The sequence below is a fragment of the Nyctibius grandis genome, chromosome 3 (genome assembly GCF_013368605.1).
Source record: "Nyctibius grandis isolate bNycGra1 chromosome 3, bNycGra1.pri, whole genome shotgun sequence".
NCBI lineage: Eukaryota > Metazoa > Chordata > Aves > Nyctibiiformes > Nyctibiidae > Nyctibius > Nyctibius grandis.
The window spans coordinates 109,568,764-109,588,165 of NC_090660.1; the positions used below are offsets into that span (position 1 = coordinate 109,568,764).

The 19,402-nt window shown below is 43.1% G+C and overlaps 1 protein-coding gene across 1 annotated transcript in view; it reads right to left on the reverse strand.

Annotated features, from left to right (window-relative positions):
- The window catches only part of COL22A1 (collagen type XXII alpha 1 chain), a 223,894-nt gene extending 207,286 nt beyond the window's left edge, over window positions 1-16,608 (reverse strand). The window contains exons 1-2 of the mRNA XM_068396530.1: window positions 16,518-16,608; window positions 10,308-10,874 (exon numbers count right to left, since the gene is read on the reverse strand). Coding sequence (XP_068252631.1) covers window positions 10,308-10,874; window positions 16,518-16,608 — 658 coding nt within the window. The remainder of the gene's footprint in view (window positions 1-10,307; window positions 10,875-16,517) is intronic.
- Between the last annotated feature and the right edge of the window lie 2,794 nt (window positions 16,609-19,402).

Below are 19,402 nucleotides of genomic sequence, written 5' to 3' on the forward strand. Positions count from 1 at the left end.
GCCCATGGCAGGGGTTGGAACTAGATGATCTTTAAGGTCCCTTCCAATCCAAACCATTCTATGATTCTATATCATTAGATTTTTATGGGAATAGCCACATAAAGCATAAAAAAAAAAGGCAAGCCTAGAACATTAATTAGGTGATGTCCTTTCAGTTTAATGTCAGTTTAGGGGCTGTTAATGAAGGAGAAAGAAAGCCCTGACTGCATAAGGGCTGCTGAGGTTTAAAGACCTTTTAGCTTTGCTAAGGACACATAGCAAAGGTTTTTTCTTCATCTCTGTTTTGCTTGGACAGGAAAGCCTGTAACTAAACCTGAAACCTCAGAGGATTTTTTGTGTGCCTTGACCCAGGCTCCTGCTGAGTATCTGCCCAGGTTCAGAGGTTATTCTTTCTACTGAGCATTCCTTATCAGTCCAGCAGAAAGCAAACACCAAGACAGACAGTGCTGCCCCAACTATGAGTCCTCTCTTTTTCCCTGTCATTTGGACTCCACCGGAGCAGACAGAAAGCCTCCTTCTGATTGCAGCTGGATAAGTATCAGGCTCCACAGCCTAATTTTGAAAGTGCTGAGCACCCACAGCTCCTGAAAATCAATGACGGCTGCAGGCGGTGTTGAAAAACAAGCTACTAATAACTTTCAGCACATGACAGTGTGTTCCAGCTTTTTGCCTGTCCCTATTTCTGTATTTCTCCTTCATTCCTACACTATTTAGAAATCGCTCCCATAGTCACCATTTTTTTTCCTCTTTTTGTTCTCTAAACGGCACATTACTTTTTCATAAGATGTAATTTCTCCTGCCACTGAGACTCATACTTTTCCTGATTGTCTCAATGTTTCTTTTTAATGTCTGGGACTTACTTTTATTTGTCATGAGTCTAATCTTCTCTCTGCCTTTACAATTAGCTTTACCGTACATCAAACATTGTTCACAAAGATTTCCTGTCTGAAATGCAAGAAAAACTATTACAAGTTGGGGGAGATGTTATCATTCAGGCAGATTCTGTGATTTCGGACAAGACATTGTTATAAGTCCAGAGATTCACTGCTTTCTGTAAAGTGATTGTCCATGTTTTATGATGCTACTATTTGTACGTAACTGTTAAAGAAAGAAACTAGAGATAAGAAAGGCAAGTGCAAAAGATTTAATCAATCTCATTTTTTTCATACTTCTACCTTCAGGGTCCCTTATTAAGGTTCCCAGTTTTCTGTATGAAGCTGCAGGTTTGGCACAGAGACCTTTTCTCAGCTTTATCAAAGAGGAGTAAAAGTAACCATTTTCTGCCACAGAGTTATTTCAAAAACTATGCTGTTTGCATGACTGTTGGATTCATACCTTTGCTCCCTAAGCAAAAAGGAGAAATCAGGCCACAGCTGCTGCAAGGCTGAATTTCCTCCTCACCTGAAGGCAATGTCTAAGACACTGCTTTTTCCGATGTACAAGGGAAGAAAAATAAATTGTTAAATCACTTTCCAAAACTGTAAGAGAGCTAATATCCATTCTGGAGGAGAGAAGGTACCCCAGTGCAGGATCACAGAAATATCAAAGTGCTGCCTGGAGGGACTGAGAGACAGTCTGTATCTACGTGAAGGTGTTGGTCAGCTTGCTCATCCCAAGTCCAGAGGAGGGCGACCAAGCTGGTGAAGGGTCTGGAGGGTCTGACCTATGAGGAACGGCTGAGGGAGCTGGGGTTGTTTAGCCTGGAGAAGAGGAGGCTCAGAGGTGACCTTATTGCAGTCTACAACTACCTGAAGGGAGGTTGTAGCGGTGTGGGAGTCGGCCTCTTCTCCCAGGCAACTAGTGATAGGACAAGAGGACACAGCCTCAAGCTTCGCCAGGAGAGGTTCAGGTTGGACATTAGGAAGAATTTCTTCTCAGAAAGGGTCATTAGACATTGGAATGGGCTGCCCAGGGAGGTGGTAGAGTCACCATCTCTGGATGTGTTTAAGAAAAGAGTGGACATGGCATTTAGTGCCATGGTCTAGTTGACAGGGTGGTGTCAGGGCAATGGTTGGACTCGATGATCCCAGAGGTCTCTTCCAACTTGGCTGATTCTGTGATTCTGTGATTCTGTACCAGTGACTCCCAGTAAGATACTCCCAGACAGACACAGTGCGTGTCCAAGGTGGGAGAGGTCTGTCACCTCGAACAACCAGAAGCTAAGTCAGTAGTAAAGCAGCAATAATTATGCATACTGAAAAGCCTATTTAAGGAAAATGGAACAGAATCATGAAGAGATCTGCCTGTAGTGGGATATTTTTGTTAAATATGCAGTTTATTCAAGGGAAGCAAGCTGTGTTGAAGCCTAGAAGTGGAGTTGGAATGGGAAGAACCTGCCTAGCAATCCACTTTGTGCACAGTTAAACCAGAGGATAGCAGAGCACAGGTTCACTTTTACGGTGAGAGCACATGGAGGATTTTCCTCAGCTTTCTGAAGTCCTTAGATAATGTTCATCAAGCTGATATGAGGAAGAACCCCATGCACCAGTACAGGCTGGGGATTGACCTGCTGGAAAGTAGCTCTGCAGAGAAGGACCTGGGAGTTCTGGTGGACAAGTTCACCATGAGCCAACAATGTGCCCTTGTGGCCAAGAAGGCCAATGGTATCCTGGGGTGCATTAGGAAGAGTGTGGCCAGCAGGTCAAAGGAGGTTATCCTTCCCCTCTACACGGCCCTGGTGAGGCCACACCTGGAGTACTGTGTGCAGTTCTGGGCCCCCCAGTTCAAGAAAGATAAGGAACTACTGGAGAGAGTCCAGTGGAGGACTACAAAGATGATCAGAGGACTGGAGCATCTCTCTTATGAGGAGAGGCTGAGGGAGCTGGGTCTGTTTAGCCTAGAGAAGAGAAGACTGAAGGGAGATCTTATCAATGCTTACAAATACCTCAAATACCTTAGGGGCAGGTGTCAAGAGGATGGGGCCAGACTCTTCTCAGTGGTGTCCAGCGACAGGACAAGGGGCAACAGGCACAAACCGAAACATGGGAAGTTCCATCTAAATATGACAAAAAATTTCTTTACTTTGAGGGTGACAGAGCACTGGAGGGAGGTTGCCCATGGAGGCTGTGGAGCCTCCTTCTCTGGAGATATTCAAAATCCACCTGGATGCGATCCCTTGCAACATGCTCTGGGTGACCCTGCTTTGGCAGGGGATTGGACTAGATGATCTCCAGAGGTCCCTTCCAACCCCAACCATTCTGTGATTCTGTGATATGAACTAGCACTGTATCAAAGGATGCAGTCCAGGTCTTCCTCCTACCCCTTGTTATTTGCTCTCACCTTGTGCCAGTTCCTCCCCTGGGACAGTAAATGTCCATGTGGCTGCACGGTGAACTAAATCTGAGGAAAAACTAATCTGGGAAATAAAACAAGACCATTCATTGGCTCCCTGCTGTAGTTCATGGTGGGGCTACATAAATGTCTGTGCTGGCAGATGGGAGAAGGAAGTTAGGAAGAATAAGACTATTTTTTAGCAGCAGGGTTGGTTTTAACTGGTCATAAAACAGCACTGTTGCTAATCTCAGAATAAACCTATTCATTTCAGAGTCCCAAGCAAAACAGGAAGTTATTTAAATGATATGGATATTGCACAGTGACAGAACAGTACTGTAGTCATGATCTGGGAAAACAGTCACTTCTCCATGACCTGTGGAGGAATTGAGGAGCAACCAGCAGCCACTGATCATTCCCTGAGCTCAAGGATTTCTGCCTACCACACACCAGTTCTGGAACCATCTTGCTGTAAGCTAGTGGTGGCTCGACCAAGTGGAAAATCAGATCTGAGAGTCTGAGGTGTTTGATTTGAAAACAAAAAAATGCTGTAAGAGAAAAAGAATATTGCTTCCTGGAGCCAGGCTCTCCTTCAACCCACCCAATGACAGAAGAAAGTTGTATAATGTCATCACCACTAAGCCCATCAAATATTTTATCTCCTCCCAGCACATCATCCATGAAAAGTGAACTTTTTTCTTCTCTTTCAAACAAAAGATAGATCAGTTGGAAATTCTGTCACAGGCCTTTTATGCCATTGCAGGAACCCACAGTTAGACAGCAAATGTGGGGATGAAAGGATGTGTGATCCTGTCATCTGTGACATGAGAGATTGCTAGAAGTTGGAGATGTTACAGAGTTTGAGAAAGCCATAACTGCAGCCAGGGGAGAAGAGCATCAAGAAGCAATATGAGATATCAGAGGTGATACCAGCTGGGTCACTGCCTAGCTGCAGTTTTTAAAAAAGCAGCAGTTGTCTGCTGAGCTTTTGTCAGACTTCCCAAACCATCTGGAAGTGACTAGATTTTCAAGTGAGATTCAAATATTAGTAGCTGCACTTAGCCTGGACATACTGTTAAGTAGCTGAATGTGGAATATCCCACTAAGAATGCTGCCTGTTGTTAGGTGTGATGTATACGTGAGCTAGAAACACAAGAGTTAGATTATCTTCATGGAACATATTGTGCTAATCAGACTTTACCCAGTCTGTTAGACATCAGTTATTACTCCAAAAAAAACTCAACCTTCTCTGCATTCAACATGGAGGTGGATGCCACAGATTTTTTCCATTAAATGTATAGGTGCACTTGTGGCATGCACAAAGTTCTGCCAGATGACAAGAAGCTATGTTCACATTTGTAAGAGGTCTTTTACAAGCCATCGCTACAATGAAAAAGAACTCTTGTAATCAGACTGAGCAAGATTTGGAACTACTGCTAAGCTGAACTTTTGAAGAACCCAAATAGAGTCATGCCCCAACTATGAAAGTAAAAGCAGTCTACAAATGCCCTCATCCACAAATCCTGCTCAACAAATTAAAGAATTAAAACTACTATCATGACTGAGTTCATTAAAAGACTTTAGGATTCTCACTCCTGCCAGCTTGTCGAGTTCCACTCCTTTCCTATTCCATGATGTCTAATGCAAAGCTATCTAGAAATGAATACTTTTACAGTGAAACCTCAGAGCTCAACAAGAAGTATAAAATGGAGGTCAACAGTTGGGCAAATGCTGTTAGGTGCTGATGTGTTCAGATATTTCAGTACTCATGTGATATTTGACTATACTGATAAGTCTCTTAGGAACTGTCAGTCAAGATATGGCCATTCATACACCTACCCTTTGACATGGTCTCTGTGCATGAGGTGTTTTTAACATTGAAGGCCAAGAAGGAACAGCTTGCTGTTCTTCTGTGAACGTACCATGAACCTGAGCAAAGCTGACTTCAGAAAAAGGCATCTCTGAAGCTTTTAGACTATGATTTTGAATGGTGTTCAAGGTGTTCTCTTCAAGGCTGGAAACCCTTTTGCCTCAGAAACAGAAGAGTGGTAGCAAAAGACTTATATTTTATGTACTGCATACACAACCCAAAGTCAACAAAGACACGTACAAATAGAAAAATAAATGTTATGAATCATCTGAACATGTGACTGCTTTTGATATTTTGTCACAGGCCTCACTATATCAACTGAAATCAATGACAAACTGTTGGTGCCAACGAGTCATTGAAACATTTCAGCTTCATCTCCTTGTGTTTGCAAAGCATTTGAGATTCGTATGATGACATAGTCCTTTGGTCTTCCACAGAGGAACTCATCATGGCAAGGAGTTAATTAAGCTCACAGAAAACTAAAAACTGGTTGTAGAGAGGGCTACACTATACATGAAAGTCACTACTGGACATAGACCAATGCTGAGCAAAATACTCCTATGGTACTTCCTTAGAAAACATCTGCTTGTGTTTCTCCTGTTACTAGCTGTAGAAAAAAAACCAAATCATAGCAGAGACTGTACCTCTTGTGAAATCTGATTTTTGCAGTAGAGCAGAATCTTAGTAATCGCACATACGTGCCGCGTACCCCGAGGGTGCCAAGTCACAGTCACATTGGCTTTATGGAGCCAATAAAGAGTGAGAAAGTTTTTGGAGAATGTTTTTGCTTAGCTTTGCAAACTGTATCTTATCACCTGCCTGGCTTAATAATAACAGAATAAACTCAAATATTACAGCATCCAAAGCACTGTAATCACTGTTTTTAATAAACAGTTACCTTTGAGCAGGTACAGGTGTTTTAGGCCATCATTGCAACATCACCCACACTGAGGCTTAAATGTTAGATGATACTGTTAAAACCCAGTGCTACCAGTTTCAAGCCAGGTTGACAGCTTTGTACACACACTAACACATCAAATCCAGTTTTAAATTAAATCTGGGTTGAAATCAAAGCAATTAACTCTCTTTGACAAGCATAAACCTACTATTTACCTACCAGAGGCAGATGGTAGTATATTTTTAAATATTCCATAGCTGCCTGTTGTTATCTCTACAACATATAAGCAGAAACCCTATTTAGGAAGCATATAGCATCTCTGGAATTTTTAGTGGAATGCATCTCTCCTGCTTTCCTGTGAAAGCATCACCCTTTCTTGCCTGCTAACTATAGTCCAGAATGTAATGGAGATGTTTGGCAAAAATATCTAACACTGCCATAACATCCCACTGAGCAGACACGTTATTTTTTTAATTCTGCTATGATTATTTCCACAAGATCAAGTAGGAGCTAAAATGCTATTAATGCACCTAATGACGTGTTCCTAGCAATAAATTCAGTCAAATATAGCAAGATGGAATGACTGAGTCTAGGACAGACATCCAGGGAGACCTGAGACAAGTGATTCTGAACAGCTGCTGGCCTGAAATCCAGTATTTGCAACACTGCACGACTCTTCACATTTCGGTAGTACAGCAGTACAAGGACTGGAAGACTCATCACTGGTCAGTACAACAAAAAAACTTTCTACCATTTTCCCTCTTTGATTCATGTGTCTCCCAGGAGCTCACAAAAGATTATGTCTAATAAAAACCTGGCTTGGCTGTGGCAATATATGCTTTTGTCTTAGAATGCGCATGAACTAAACAGTAGCTTGGCACGTGTCCTTGTCACATCCTCCACCCACCCAGTGGTTTGTATGTTCCTGTTTTATGCAGTGCTGTCATTAAAACCACAGAAAGTTAACTACAACAGCTATTAAAAGTTTTACCTTCTAAATATGTGTAAGGCATAGTCCTTACAGTGAACTCCTTTCCTGTTCCTACTGTGTTAACTTGAAATTTAGGAGTGACACACACACACCCCACTGTCCTTCTCTCCACCAGCCCTCTCTCACTCCCCAAAACAGTTCCACCTCGCACATCCAAATAACACAAAAAGTTACCTAATGTTTTATGTTAATACTTCTGCTGAGGGTGTTCTCACTGTCTCATCCTCTATTTCAGTGGCTAGCTTCACCTGCATTCACTGTGTCCCGTGTACCCGGATACTCAATTCCCCTTGTCACTGTTAACATCCTTACATCTCTACCTGAGTGATCCTCAGTATGTGCACGCTATCTACTCGATGTTTGTTCAACTAATTCCCTCCCGTCTGCTCCCTTATTAACGTTCATTGATGACAATCTGATTCCTTTTGTTCCTACACTGAAACCAATCCATTTAGCAGCCTGTTTTCCTCTTAAAAGTTCCCTGTATCTAACAAAACTAAATCCTTCCCCTTCACTTACTCTTTTACTTTTTCTTTATTGCTCCCCACTGAACCCACTAGTGCAGGTGGTAGCAAATACCCTGAAGAGTGACTGCTATCACACTCAGGGTGAAGGATGCTCCCAGTAATCTTTTGCAATCTAATGAGGAGTGGTATGCACACATGGCTCAGAAAGCCACAGACAAATGTCATTATACTCTGTCAGATAGGTAAATGATTTTTTGAGAAGGTGACAAACACAGATCCAGGTACAAAGTACTGAAAACACTTGCTTTAGAAAAGGAACATAATATAATTTCAAGTGAAAATCACATTGTGTGAGTTCAGCAGCTGCAGTGGGAAGTTGAGTTGGTTGAGTGTGCCCACCAGAAGGGTTTGCCCTTTATTCTACCCCAGTCATGTGTATGATTACAAAAGAAATCAGGGAAAAAGACCCAGGTTCTTCAGTCTGCATAGTTTACAGTCAATATCTGCCATGACTTTCACTTGTATTCAGATTACACTGTCCATACCCATTTTTATTCAGGCTGAAAAAAAAGCAGTCACACCTAAATATTGTTGGGCAATGTCAACTGGTTTATGCCTGCTTGTGCTAGTCACTGTTTAAGAAGCATACATAAGCCCAGAACGTTATGTTAGCACTTTTTTCTTGCAAATGGAGGTCACAGAGTGCAATAAAAAGGGCCTCACAACACCACCTACAAGGCCTGTTTTTTTTTTAGGCAACTGATTGTTACCTGATCTCTTCTCCCTGGTATCCAGTGATAGGACCTGTGGGAATGGTTAAAACCTGCACCAGGGGAGGTTTAGACTGGACATTAGGAAGTATTTCTTTACAGAGTGTCACGGTTTAAAGCTGGGCCGGCTATTAAACCTGTGGCAGACGCTCTCTGTTAACCCTCCCCTCCCCCCGAAGGGAAAGGGAAAGGGAAAAGGGAGAGAGATTTATGGGTTGGAAAGTTAAAACAGTTTTAACAAACTATAATAATGAAAAAGAGTATAATAATAATAATAGAAATAATCAAATATATACAAATATATACACAAAACCAAAATCGAGCTCCCCCGCTGTCGGCAACGTCACCACCGGCACTGCAGGGCAGGCTTCGGGAAGGCCCAGGCTGGGCCTAGCGACGGTCGAGAGCTGGATTCAGGGATGCACGGATCGGGATCGGGGGCAGCAGGAAAACAGACAGAGTCCTCTTTGGACACCGGCCATAGCAGAAAGAGAGCGAGACCCTTGTGATCCCCCTGCTTTATACCGAGAATGACGTGTATGGGATGGAATACCCTCGTTGGTCAATTTTGGGTCACCTGCCCTGTCCGCTCCTCCTTGCAGGTGCGACCCCCCTTCGGCTCTTCACTCGTAATCAGTGAGGAATTTAGCAGTGACCTTGGTTTCTCTAAGACTAAGTACAGCAAGAGCCTTTCTGAATAACATCCCTTCCTGTGCCTCAGCGATAACTACAAACTTCGAGCGTTATCAGTCCTAGAAGCAGACACTGTCTGCAAAACATGCAGTTAGTTTCAGAAAGTGCAGTTACTTAGAAGAGACTTAGCTGAAAGCAAAAATCACTGAAAGGAAAATTGGCCTGGTTTAGGCCAAACCAGAACACAGAGAGAGTGGTCAAACACTGGAACAAGCTTCCTAGAGAGGTGGTCAATGCCCCAAGCCTGTCAATGTTTAAGAGGCATTTGGACAATGCCCTTAATAACATGCTTTAGCTTTTTGTCAGCCCTGAATTGGCCAGGCAGTTGGACTAGATGATCATTGTAGATCCCTTCCAACTGAAATAGTCTGTTTTATCCTATTCTACTCTATTCTGCTTGAGAGTAACACAAGTTTCTGGCCTGCAGACCTGGTCACTGTAGCACTGCAATGTGTTACAGCATCACACAGGGAGTCATCTGTTGTCGTTCAAGTTCGGATCTAGGAATCAGAGCAGTGTCTCATGATTTTGATGCAAAGAACTCACAGTAACCACAACACACACTAAGAAAAGCAGCAAAACCAGGTAACCAGGTAACTTTTATGTAGTCACCAAGAACAAGAGAGTGATTTATCAGTGGTGAAAGGACAAAGGGCTATGTAATTGCTGTTTCCTTTAAAGTGTTGGGAGATACTAGCCATAATGCCATTGCAGTAGTCATCACCAGAGGCTGGAAATTCAAAGTTCATTTATTCAGTGTGAATTTCACACACCATTCTCCATTAAAAACAATTCAAAACATCACCAAGGTTTATGTGGCTGATAGCCAGAGCACTAGTGAATGGCAGTTGTAAGTAGAGTTGGGATGCTGAAAGGCAAAAAAGCACAAGTATCCTTTTGCTTGCTAAAAGATGATTCTCAGCAGCATCCAGAACACTCTTTTCACAGTATAATGTCAGAAAATTAGGGGGAAAACCCCAGCTCCTACACAAAATAAATCAAATTCTGCATATAATTAAGATGTCACCCTTCATATTCATCAGTCAAAAATATTATAAAGTAACTGAATTATTTCAGAACCAAAAGGGAATTCACTTTTTCGTGTCTAGTTGACCAGTAGAAGCTGACCTATATTTAATGCTGACTTGGACAGAAGAACCCAGAGGTGAGCACTTCTTCATGCTCCAGGTAGTAAAATGACTTCTTACAGAGGAGAACAGAGTTGAAGACGCTAAAATAACTATCAGCATAGAATTATAAGCATGAAGTAAAACAATCACAGCTTTTCATACCTATATGCTAACTGAACATATTGTAATTGTGTAAAAGAACTGGGAGCTCTACTTACTTTCACAGAGACGTCTTCTCAGCTTCCCCCGAATTTTATCGATGGCGTTGTAATCGGAGACATGAAACACATGAGCAGACTTGGGTTCTGAAGCAATCTCATCGAGTTCCTCTTTTAAGGCTTCGCCAACACCCACAGCAAAGATCCTAATCCCAGCCTGATGGGCTGCAGTGGCTGCATCCAAGACATAATCCTGACTCCTTCCATCAGTCAAAAGGATAGCCACTTTTTTAACAGTTCGATCACTAAGTCTCCCACCAGCTTCTTTGGAAAAACTGTAGGTGTTGATGTACCTGAGAGCATCTCCAGTGTTCGTATTACCCCCATAATACTTAATTTTTCTTGCAGCCTCTTTGATTTCCTCACGGGTTTTGTACTTTCCCAGGTCAAACTCTGTGGTTGGATGATCACTGTATCGCACCACACCTACACGGGTTTTGTCTGGGCCGATCTCAAAAGTTTCCACCAAATTAGACACCCACTGCCTAACTTTCTCAAAATCTTCTTTTCCGACGCTGGAGGAGGCATCCAAGATGAAGACAAGGTCATAGTGAACATTCTTGCAACCTGCAAGAGTGGCAGAAAATATCGCTAAGGGAAGATGAAAGAAGAGTACTAGACATACCAAATCTTCCCTAGGCACGGCTCCCTAGTGAGCAATTTGGAGGAGGCAGCAAATCCTCTCCCTATCCTGCAGAGAAAGTGCAAATTCTCAGCCTTTCTTCCTTGTGATTCACCTCATCTGTTTCAGCACATCTACAGTACATCAGCACACATTTCACTTTGAAATGCAAACCCTTTCTGTTTCTGCGCTACTAACTGCCTCTGCTCAATCTTTCACCTACACCATCTGCATGCATATGAAACTATTTTTCTCAGACTTCATTGCAGTGCCTTTTCTCAGGCAATGCTCTGAAATGACCTTGGCAGATCAAGAGACCTTCCCTGACCTTGCCTATGCCAATTCTGACCGTGAGTAGTGAAGCTTTCATGTTCTCTCTTCTATTAACATTATGATTTATTTATGCTTAGCTAGAAGCAGTTCTTTTGCTCAGCATGATATCTTGGTGAAGCAAGTTTATAACAAGATTATTGTGATTTTGAGGCTCTCTGCCATTGACTATTGACTAAAGGATCACTCACTGAATACTGGGATGTATTCCTTGAAAACAAAAGGCAATTGCTGTCTACGGGAAAAGTTCACTTATCCCCACAACCACCCTTTTGGCTCCAGCCATGACATTTGTAATCTGAGGCCTGTGTAATCCAAAAGGCAAATGTATTTTAATTGCAGCTTTCTTGCCCTATGAAGCCAGACTAGTCATATATTTGTTAGCCACTTGCCAGGAAAGTAGATCTCCCAGGAGTTGTTTTCTAGCTCTTTCTGAATATATGCAAGCCAAGAGGCAGTGTATTCATAAATGTCCCACAGATGCCAAAGATCTATCAACATAATGTCCCAACTGGACAAAATTTATATATATATATGTATATATATGTTTATTTAATTCACTATTATAGACCATAGTCCCTAACAAATTATGAGTTTCAAGATTGAAAGCTGCTCTACAAAGTCAATTTGTCTATGGTCACAACCACTAACCATTGTTTCTCCAGTAGTTCTTGCCTCATGTCGCCTCACAAAGTACAACTGCATGTCTGAACCAATGCTAAAAAGCTAATTTGACCAATCATCTGGAGAACAAAGCACATATGATACAAGACAGATTGCTGGTCCATACCAGTGCCTGTGCCACTTTATTTCTCTCAGAGCAACAGGGCTTTTCTATGTTCATCTGAACTGGAGATGTTATATATGTCCCCTCATTTGTTGACAATTGCCTTTAAACCCTGCTGCTTTACCAGAATCTGAGCTGGTAGCCCACATCTACCCATACTCACTGAGAGCAGACCTGTTCTGTTGACTCCTGTTTCACTGCAGGACCTTGATTCCCCCAACTGTTCCCTACTACAACCATGTTAATAAACTCTTTTGGGCTCTGAGCCGGACTGACCAACCTACTTAGTTCAGTCAGAAAATCTTAGAGTATTTCTGAGAATACATAACTCTAGGGTATGCCCACTGAGGATAGTTTAGCTCTCCATACATTAAAAAGTGTCATTCCCACTGTACAGTTTGCATGTTTTCACATCAGACTAATTCCAGCAACTAAATGTCCATCAGTGACTAATACCTCGGACCTGCCTCACCTCTGTGGCTGACCCTGGCTGCTGTCTTTAGACCTTATCCAGACACTGACTTGCTGACTTATGTTCCTAGCTTGGTCTTGGACCTGCATCACCTCTATGAGCTTGTCTGGGAATTTGGATTGCCTGTGGAGCCTGGCTGCCATCCCCGACCATGCCCTGCTCCCTGGTTGGGGATGGTGGGACAGGCTCTGGCTGGTGAGACCCTGTCCTGCCAGCCCAGGCTCCCCATGCCTTAGGAAGTAGTCTGTCCTTGCTGCACTCCTTACCAGAGTTAAAGCACTGATGTAAATACACCCAATGCAGAAGTTAGAGGACGACTAGGACTGTTTTATCTGGAATAGACCAAAGAATAAGGAGGCACCATACACCATACATCCAGTCAAGCACTTTCTTGACAGCCAGCTGAGTGAACAGAAATATGAAACACGCTACCCAAAGGTGAGGGGAATTATGCTGTTGCCATATTTCCTCACTGAGTTCCGGCATTCGAGCCTACAGGAAGATCACAAAGGATTCTCCCACACCCAAATTTGACCTTACAGTTCATAATTTAGCTCTGGTGCTTTTGGTCATCCTGGGGCTCTGCACCTGCCCTGAAGAGGACAGGAATCCCAGAACAGCCCACTGCACTGGAAAGGAGAGTGTGGGTAGCTCAGCCACATGAAGAGGATTTGCCTTCAGATAAGAGTAAAAGCATTATAGGTAGGTCAGTGCTCATGGTATTGCGCGATGGCCGCGATAGTGGTTGGATATACACATGGTGTGTTGTGGGTGACGATGAAAAATGAACATCAACTGCTGCTGTGTTAACTTCCGTAGCAGGGTATATCCCAGGTGCTACTGTTTCTTTGGTGTCTATGGGAATGTCACGGTTTAAAGCTGGGCCGGCTATTAAACCTGTGGCAGATGCTCTCTGTTAACCCTCCCCCCCCACACCCGAAGGGAAGGGGAAAGGGAAAAGGGAGAGAGACTTCTGGGTTGGAAAGTTAAAACAGTTTTAATAAACTATAATAATGAAAAAAAAGTATAATAATAATAATAATAGAAATAATCAAATATATACAAATATATACAAAACCAAGATTGAGAGCTTGGAAATCCTCCTCAGGCAAAGTTGCTCCCCCCAGCACGGGCAGAGGGGAAAATGCAGTAGCTCCCCCTGCCATCACACCTGCAGGCTTTTAACTGGAGAATTGGCAAAGCTGGTACCAATCAGTGGGAGACAGGAGGGCCCGTCCCTCCTGGACCCCACCTCCAGGAGGCAGTGGGTTAGTGATAAATAGGAAAGTGAGAATCACGTGTATGGGATGGAATACCTCGCTGGTCAATCCTGGGTCACCTGCCTTGCCTGCTTCTCCCTGCAGGTGCGACCCCCCCCCGGCTCCCCACCTGTAAGCAGTGAGGAATTTAGCAGTGACCTTGGTTTCTCTAAGACTAATTGGCCTGGTTTGGGCCAAACCAGGACAGGGAACAACCTATGCACATGGGGTTGGGATCACGCTGGGAACAACCCATCCACATGGGTTCACATCAGAAACAACCTGTCCACATGGGATCGTGTTCTGTGATGGCATTTTGTGAGTGAGGGAATGCTTGTCTCTAACCACAGAGCAAGAAGGGCCTGGCTGGAAAAACTCTCTCAAAGGTAATCAGAGTGTGGAGATGATCAAGTAAATCATTTTATATTATGGGATGTAAGCTACATTGCATCTGTGTATATCGGCTAGACTGCCAAGTGTAGTTCTGCTTGATTTTTGCAGAATATAAAGGATATAACAAAAAAGGGTAAGCAAGAAATCTCCACTTCCCCCCCCAAAAATAAAAAATCATTATTATATTAATCTATTCTGTCTGAAAGAATATTAAGTGAGACTAACTACAGAATATAAAGGTTTGAGTATAAAACCCACAAGGTACAGACCTTCCTGCTGCTTATTTTAATGACTCTCAGCAGATGAGATGACTGCAATTTAAAAACAAACAGAACAGACAGAAAGAATCCTGTCTGTGTTCGAGGGCAATGAGCCTTAAAACAAGGGACGTTTAAGGTTTAAAAAGTGATGCCTATTCAGACAGCATTGCAGGCAAGAAAAAGATGGTCTTTCAGGATCATTTTCGTAGAGTCAGTGATTCTTTGCTTACAGACCTGATGGCAGTGAGATGAAATGCTGCGGAAAAGCTTTTAGTAAATATTAATCTGCATTTTTAGCAAAGTAATGTCCACTGCTGGACTAAACTGATTGTTTTCCAAGAATACTATAACAATATTGTTTACTGGCAGAAACAGTTCACGTTAAAGCAATATGGTAGATAATTCATAGAAAGTGAACTTTGTTTTATAATTACAGGAATACTCTCTGGAAGCATAATTCCAGGAGTTGTGTTCATCCGCTCAGACACGGAGTCAACCCTTTTGCAATATGGCCATTAAAAATAGTTCGCAAACAAGCCATAAGCCCAAAATTATTTAAAGTAATCACAAAATGAACATATAAATGGTACCACCATATCATTCCTGTAACTGATCCACAGGGAGAAAAAAAAAGATGAGATTTCACTTTGTTTTGTTACTAAGTACTTATTCCTGTTAAACTTGATCCAAAAATCCTTACAGTGATTCTGCCCCTCTACTCCACTCTCATGAGACCCCACCTGCAGTACTGTATCCAGCTCTGGGGCCCCCAACAGAAGAAGGACATGGAGCTGTTGGAGCAAATCCAGATGAGGCCACGAAGACGATCAGAGGGCTGGAGCACCTCTGCTATGAAGACAGGCTGAGAGAGTTAGGGTTGTTCAGTCTGGAGAAGAGAAGAGAAGGCTCCAGGGAGACCTTCTAGCAGCTTTCCAGTACCTGAAGGGGCTACAGGAAAGCTGGAGAGGGGCTTTTTACAAGGGCAAGTAGTGATAGGACGAGGGATAATGGTTTTAAACTGAAAGAGGGGAGATTTAGATTAGATATTAGGAAGAAATTCTTTGCTGTGAGGGTGGTGAGACACTGGCCCAGGTTGCCCAGAGAAGCTGTGGATGCCCCCTCCTTGGCAGTGTTTAAGGCCAGGTTGGATGGGGCTCTGAGCAACCTGGTCTAGTGGAAGGTGTCCCTGCCTGTGGCAGGGAAGTTGAAACTAGATGATCTTTAAAGTCCCTTCCAACCCAAACCATTCTATGATTCTATGATTCTATGATATAGATCACATAACAAAACTGTAAAGCAGCTATTCCTTAGACTGAGAGAAGGTGTAAAAATTTTTCTTTCATATAAATTACCCAAGCCTACAGAATAGCATATTTCCTAAAAAAAGAGACAGAAAGCCTCCATCTCAAAGTACCTCTGGGCTTTTATATCAATAAACTGCGTGGGTCTACAACCATTTTCTGTCCCTGAGGTATAGGATCATTCACATCCAGATAACGCAACTCTTCCTACTCTCCCTTCAAAAAACAACACATCCTTGTCAAGACTGCCTATAAGAACAGTCCCTCAGCTGCACCATCCTCTAACGCATTCAGTGTCATGTGGGGGCAAGTGCTCATCAGCACAGGCCAGAAGCCACTTCAGGGTCTATGCCAGCAATGAAACAGTATAAACCAAGAGAGAGTATGAAGAGTGGCCCAGCCCTGTTTAGCTCACTAGGAAAGTCCCAGCCAGACAGAAGATTCACCAGGTCTAATCTGAAACACACTGAAAGCAGTGGAAGAAGTGATCTCCATGCCAGTGCGGGGTAGATGAAGCATATTCAGAGTAAACTGCATGCTGTTCCCCTTGCTCTGGGTACCTGAGCTAACCTTTCTAAGCCTGCAGCAGAACCAGAGACCCTAGTTGAATCATAACGTGATCCATGAGCGAGCTATCTCCATCCCTAAGGTCTATTTTATGTCTTTTCAGCAGCAAATGTCTTCCTTGGTTTTTGTATTGTTTTCCTCCTGGCAACAATTGTTTCTCAGCCACGAAAAAGCCCCAGCAGTTACTTAGCACGAGGCAGTAAGCAGAACAGCACCTACCTGCTCTTTGTGCCTCAATTCTCGCCCCGCTGAACACAAACGTGAGAAGAACCAGGAGATGGGGCACACAGCATCTTCCCATAACAGACATATCTCCTTTCTCACATCAGCTTGTCTTTTCTTCGTGGTGAGTATCTCACTAGAAATCCAATCTGTAGCCTAGAAAGAAAATAAAAAGCAAGAGTTACCTCATAGAAACACAAACAGAAGTAATGATGCAAGTCATGGGAGCAATGTTTTGGGGAGTTGTCTCTTCTGCTTGTCATTTTACTTGACTAGACACAAACTGCTCAGACAAAGAGGCAGGAGTTCACCTACTTTTCAAAAGCTATAGCCTTTCACTGGCTCTACTCACTGTGCAGTAGCCTGAATGGAAAAAGGAGAGAGATTACCAGATTATTATACTTTAATTGAGCCCGCTGCCAACTACACAATCAACGCACTGAAGTGGAAACCATTCCTGACCTGGCCCTCCCCATGCATTCATTATTAGGAGATACACAACACAGAGCCGAGACGCAAACTGCTGCAAATCACATACAACTGGCTGCCACTTCACCAATTGCTGCTTTCAGTTCCTGAGCCTCAGAAATGACGAACACTAAAAATACGGGGCTGTTTTCATATATGTTTTTGTTGCTATCAGTCCTTCTCTATAAGGGTAAATTCAGCAGCTTCAAAACGTATTGTTCAACTGTTTAGTTTAAAGGAGTGCAAAAGTTCAAGCTGATCATCTTCAGTTTAAGGTCATTGGTTTGAGCTTACCTTGACTGAAGCCACTGAAGTCAGCTGGTATTGTAACACGCCAGCAAAGTGGCTGGGCTGTTAAAAGTTTAGCTATGATTTCTAACACTAGACCAACTCATTTTTAGAAAAATTATTATTTACTTATTGATGTTGTTTTATTATTTTTTATTAGACAGACTATAAAATCATTGCAGTTCTATATACTATGTACACACGCACCGGGGAAAAGAGTTTCCACTCTGTAGCTCTTTACTGCTTAAGGAATCATTTTGGAAAACATTTTCCCCAGCTCCTGAATCCATCTTTGCCTCTTTAATGTACTGATTTCTTTGTTCATTTCCTTAGGGAATTTCTGCTTTCCCTGTCTTTTAACATGGACATCTTTACCTGATAACCAGGTAAAAGAGGCACGAAGGGGACATTGTATGTTGTAGATCATTGCTGCAGTGTCAATTATGCATTCTAGGATGTTTCTTTTTACAGCAATAGGATTCTGTGGGAATCACAGACAAAAAGAATGGTGGTGTCAGTATTTGTTCAAAACCAGTCTTGATCAGCCAAATGTTGGGCCTATCTCTACCATGTATCTAAGAAATAAAGTGTACATCATTCTGGTTTACAAAATAAAAAAGGGGAAAATCGTATGTAGTTCCCAGAATGACAGAATGGTTGGGGTTGGAAGGGACCTCTGGAGATCATCTAGTCCAATGCCCTGCTAAAGCAGGTTCACCTAGAGCACGTTGCACAGGGTTGTGTCCAGGCAGGTTTTTAATATCTCCGTGTAATTTTTGAGATGTAGCTGTAAATCCTTATTCCCAGGATAAAATACAAGCTCCTACATTTTCAAAATGGTCCATACGATATGCAGACAAGGAGAAAGCAATACACCTAATAAACTCTACACTCAGCAAATAAAATTTGGAAGTACTGCCAGCAGTGGAACATAAATGCAAGAAAGAATTTAAAAAAAAAATAAGCAAAATAATAAAACAACATGCTTCTTCAAACATCATCCCTAAATCCACAGGGCACAGGCAGGTGCTGTAGTTTACACCTCAGCCAGATGATGTCCCTACGAGACAGTGAGGTGCTCAGGTTTGAGTGCGCTGGAAAAGGTTACAAGGTAAAAAGGGCATGAAAATACCACTGTGCCCTACAGTAGTCAGAATTTCCTTTTAAATGAGTACATTACTGAAATACCAATCAGACATCTGCCTGCAGAGTGATCAGGACAAGCATTACTTAAAATACCTATAGCACCCTTCAGCCCAAGGTTTTTCCTCCCATGTATTTTTTAGGAAACACTGGTTTCTGGCACTGGTGATAGGAGAGCAGGTTAGAGGAGGCAGCAAGAGATGGGAAACCAGATCTGCCATGTGCATTCTGCACTTTCAGTGATGAGAGTTAAAAACGTCCTTTCTCTGTGTCTGGGCTTGCACGGCTGCAAAGTTTTATAAATACATTATTAAAAGCAGTCTTTACCAGCTGCTAATGCACATGAGGCCAGGATAAAAGGAGCAGAGCACCAGCTGGTGTCAGTCAGCAGAACGGTGGTGGGACGGACCGACGCTGGCTCGACAGGCAGCGGATGTGGCGTGACTGGGAGCTCGGTGGACTTGGTACACTCATGACTTCTGGCTCAGCAGAAGGACTACCTACATGTGGGTCGGGGCAACTCCAAGCACAGATACAGGCTGGGTGGAGAATGGATTGAGAGCAGCCCTGAGGAGAAGGACTTGGGGGTGATGCTTGACAAGAAGCTCAACATGAGCTGGCAATGTGCGCTTGCAGCCCAGAAGGCCAACTGTATCCTGGGCTGCATCAAAAGCAGCGTGGCCAGCAGGTCAAGGGAGGGGATACTGCCCCTTTACTCTGCTCTCATGAGACCCTACCTGGAGTACTGCATCCAGCTCTGGGGCCCCCAACAGAAGAAGGACATGGAGCTGTTGGAGCGAGTACAGAGGAGGGTCACGAAGATGATGAGAGGGCTGGAGCAGCTCTCCTATGAAGACAGACTGAGAGAGTTGGGGCTGTTCAGCCTGGAGAAGAGAAGGGTCTGGGGAGAACTTATAGCAGCCTTCCAGTACCTGAAGGGGCTACAGGAAAGCTAGAGAGGGGCTTTTTACAAGGGCATGGAG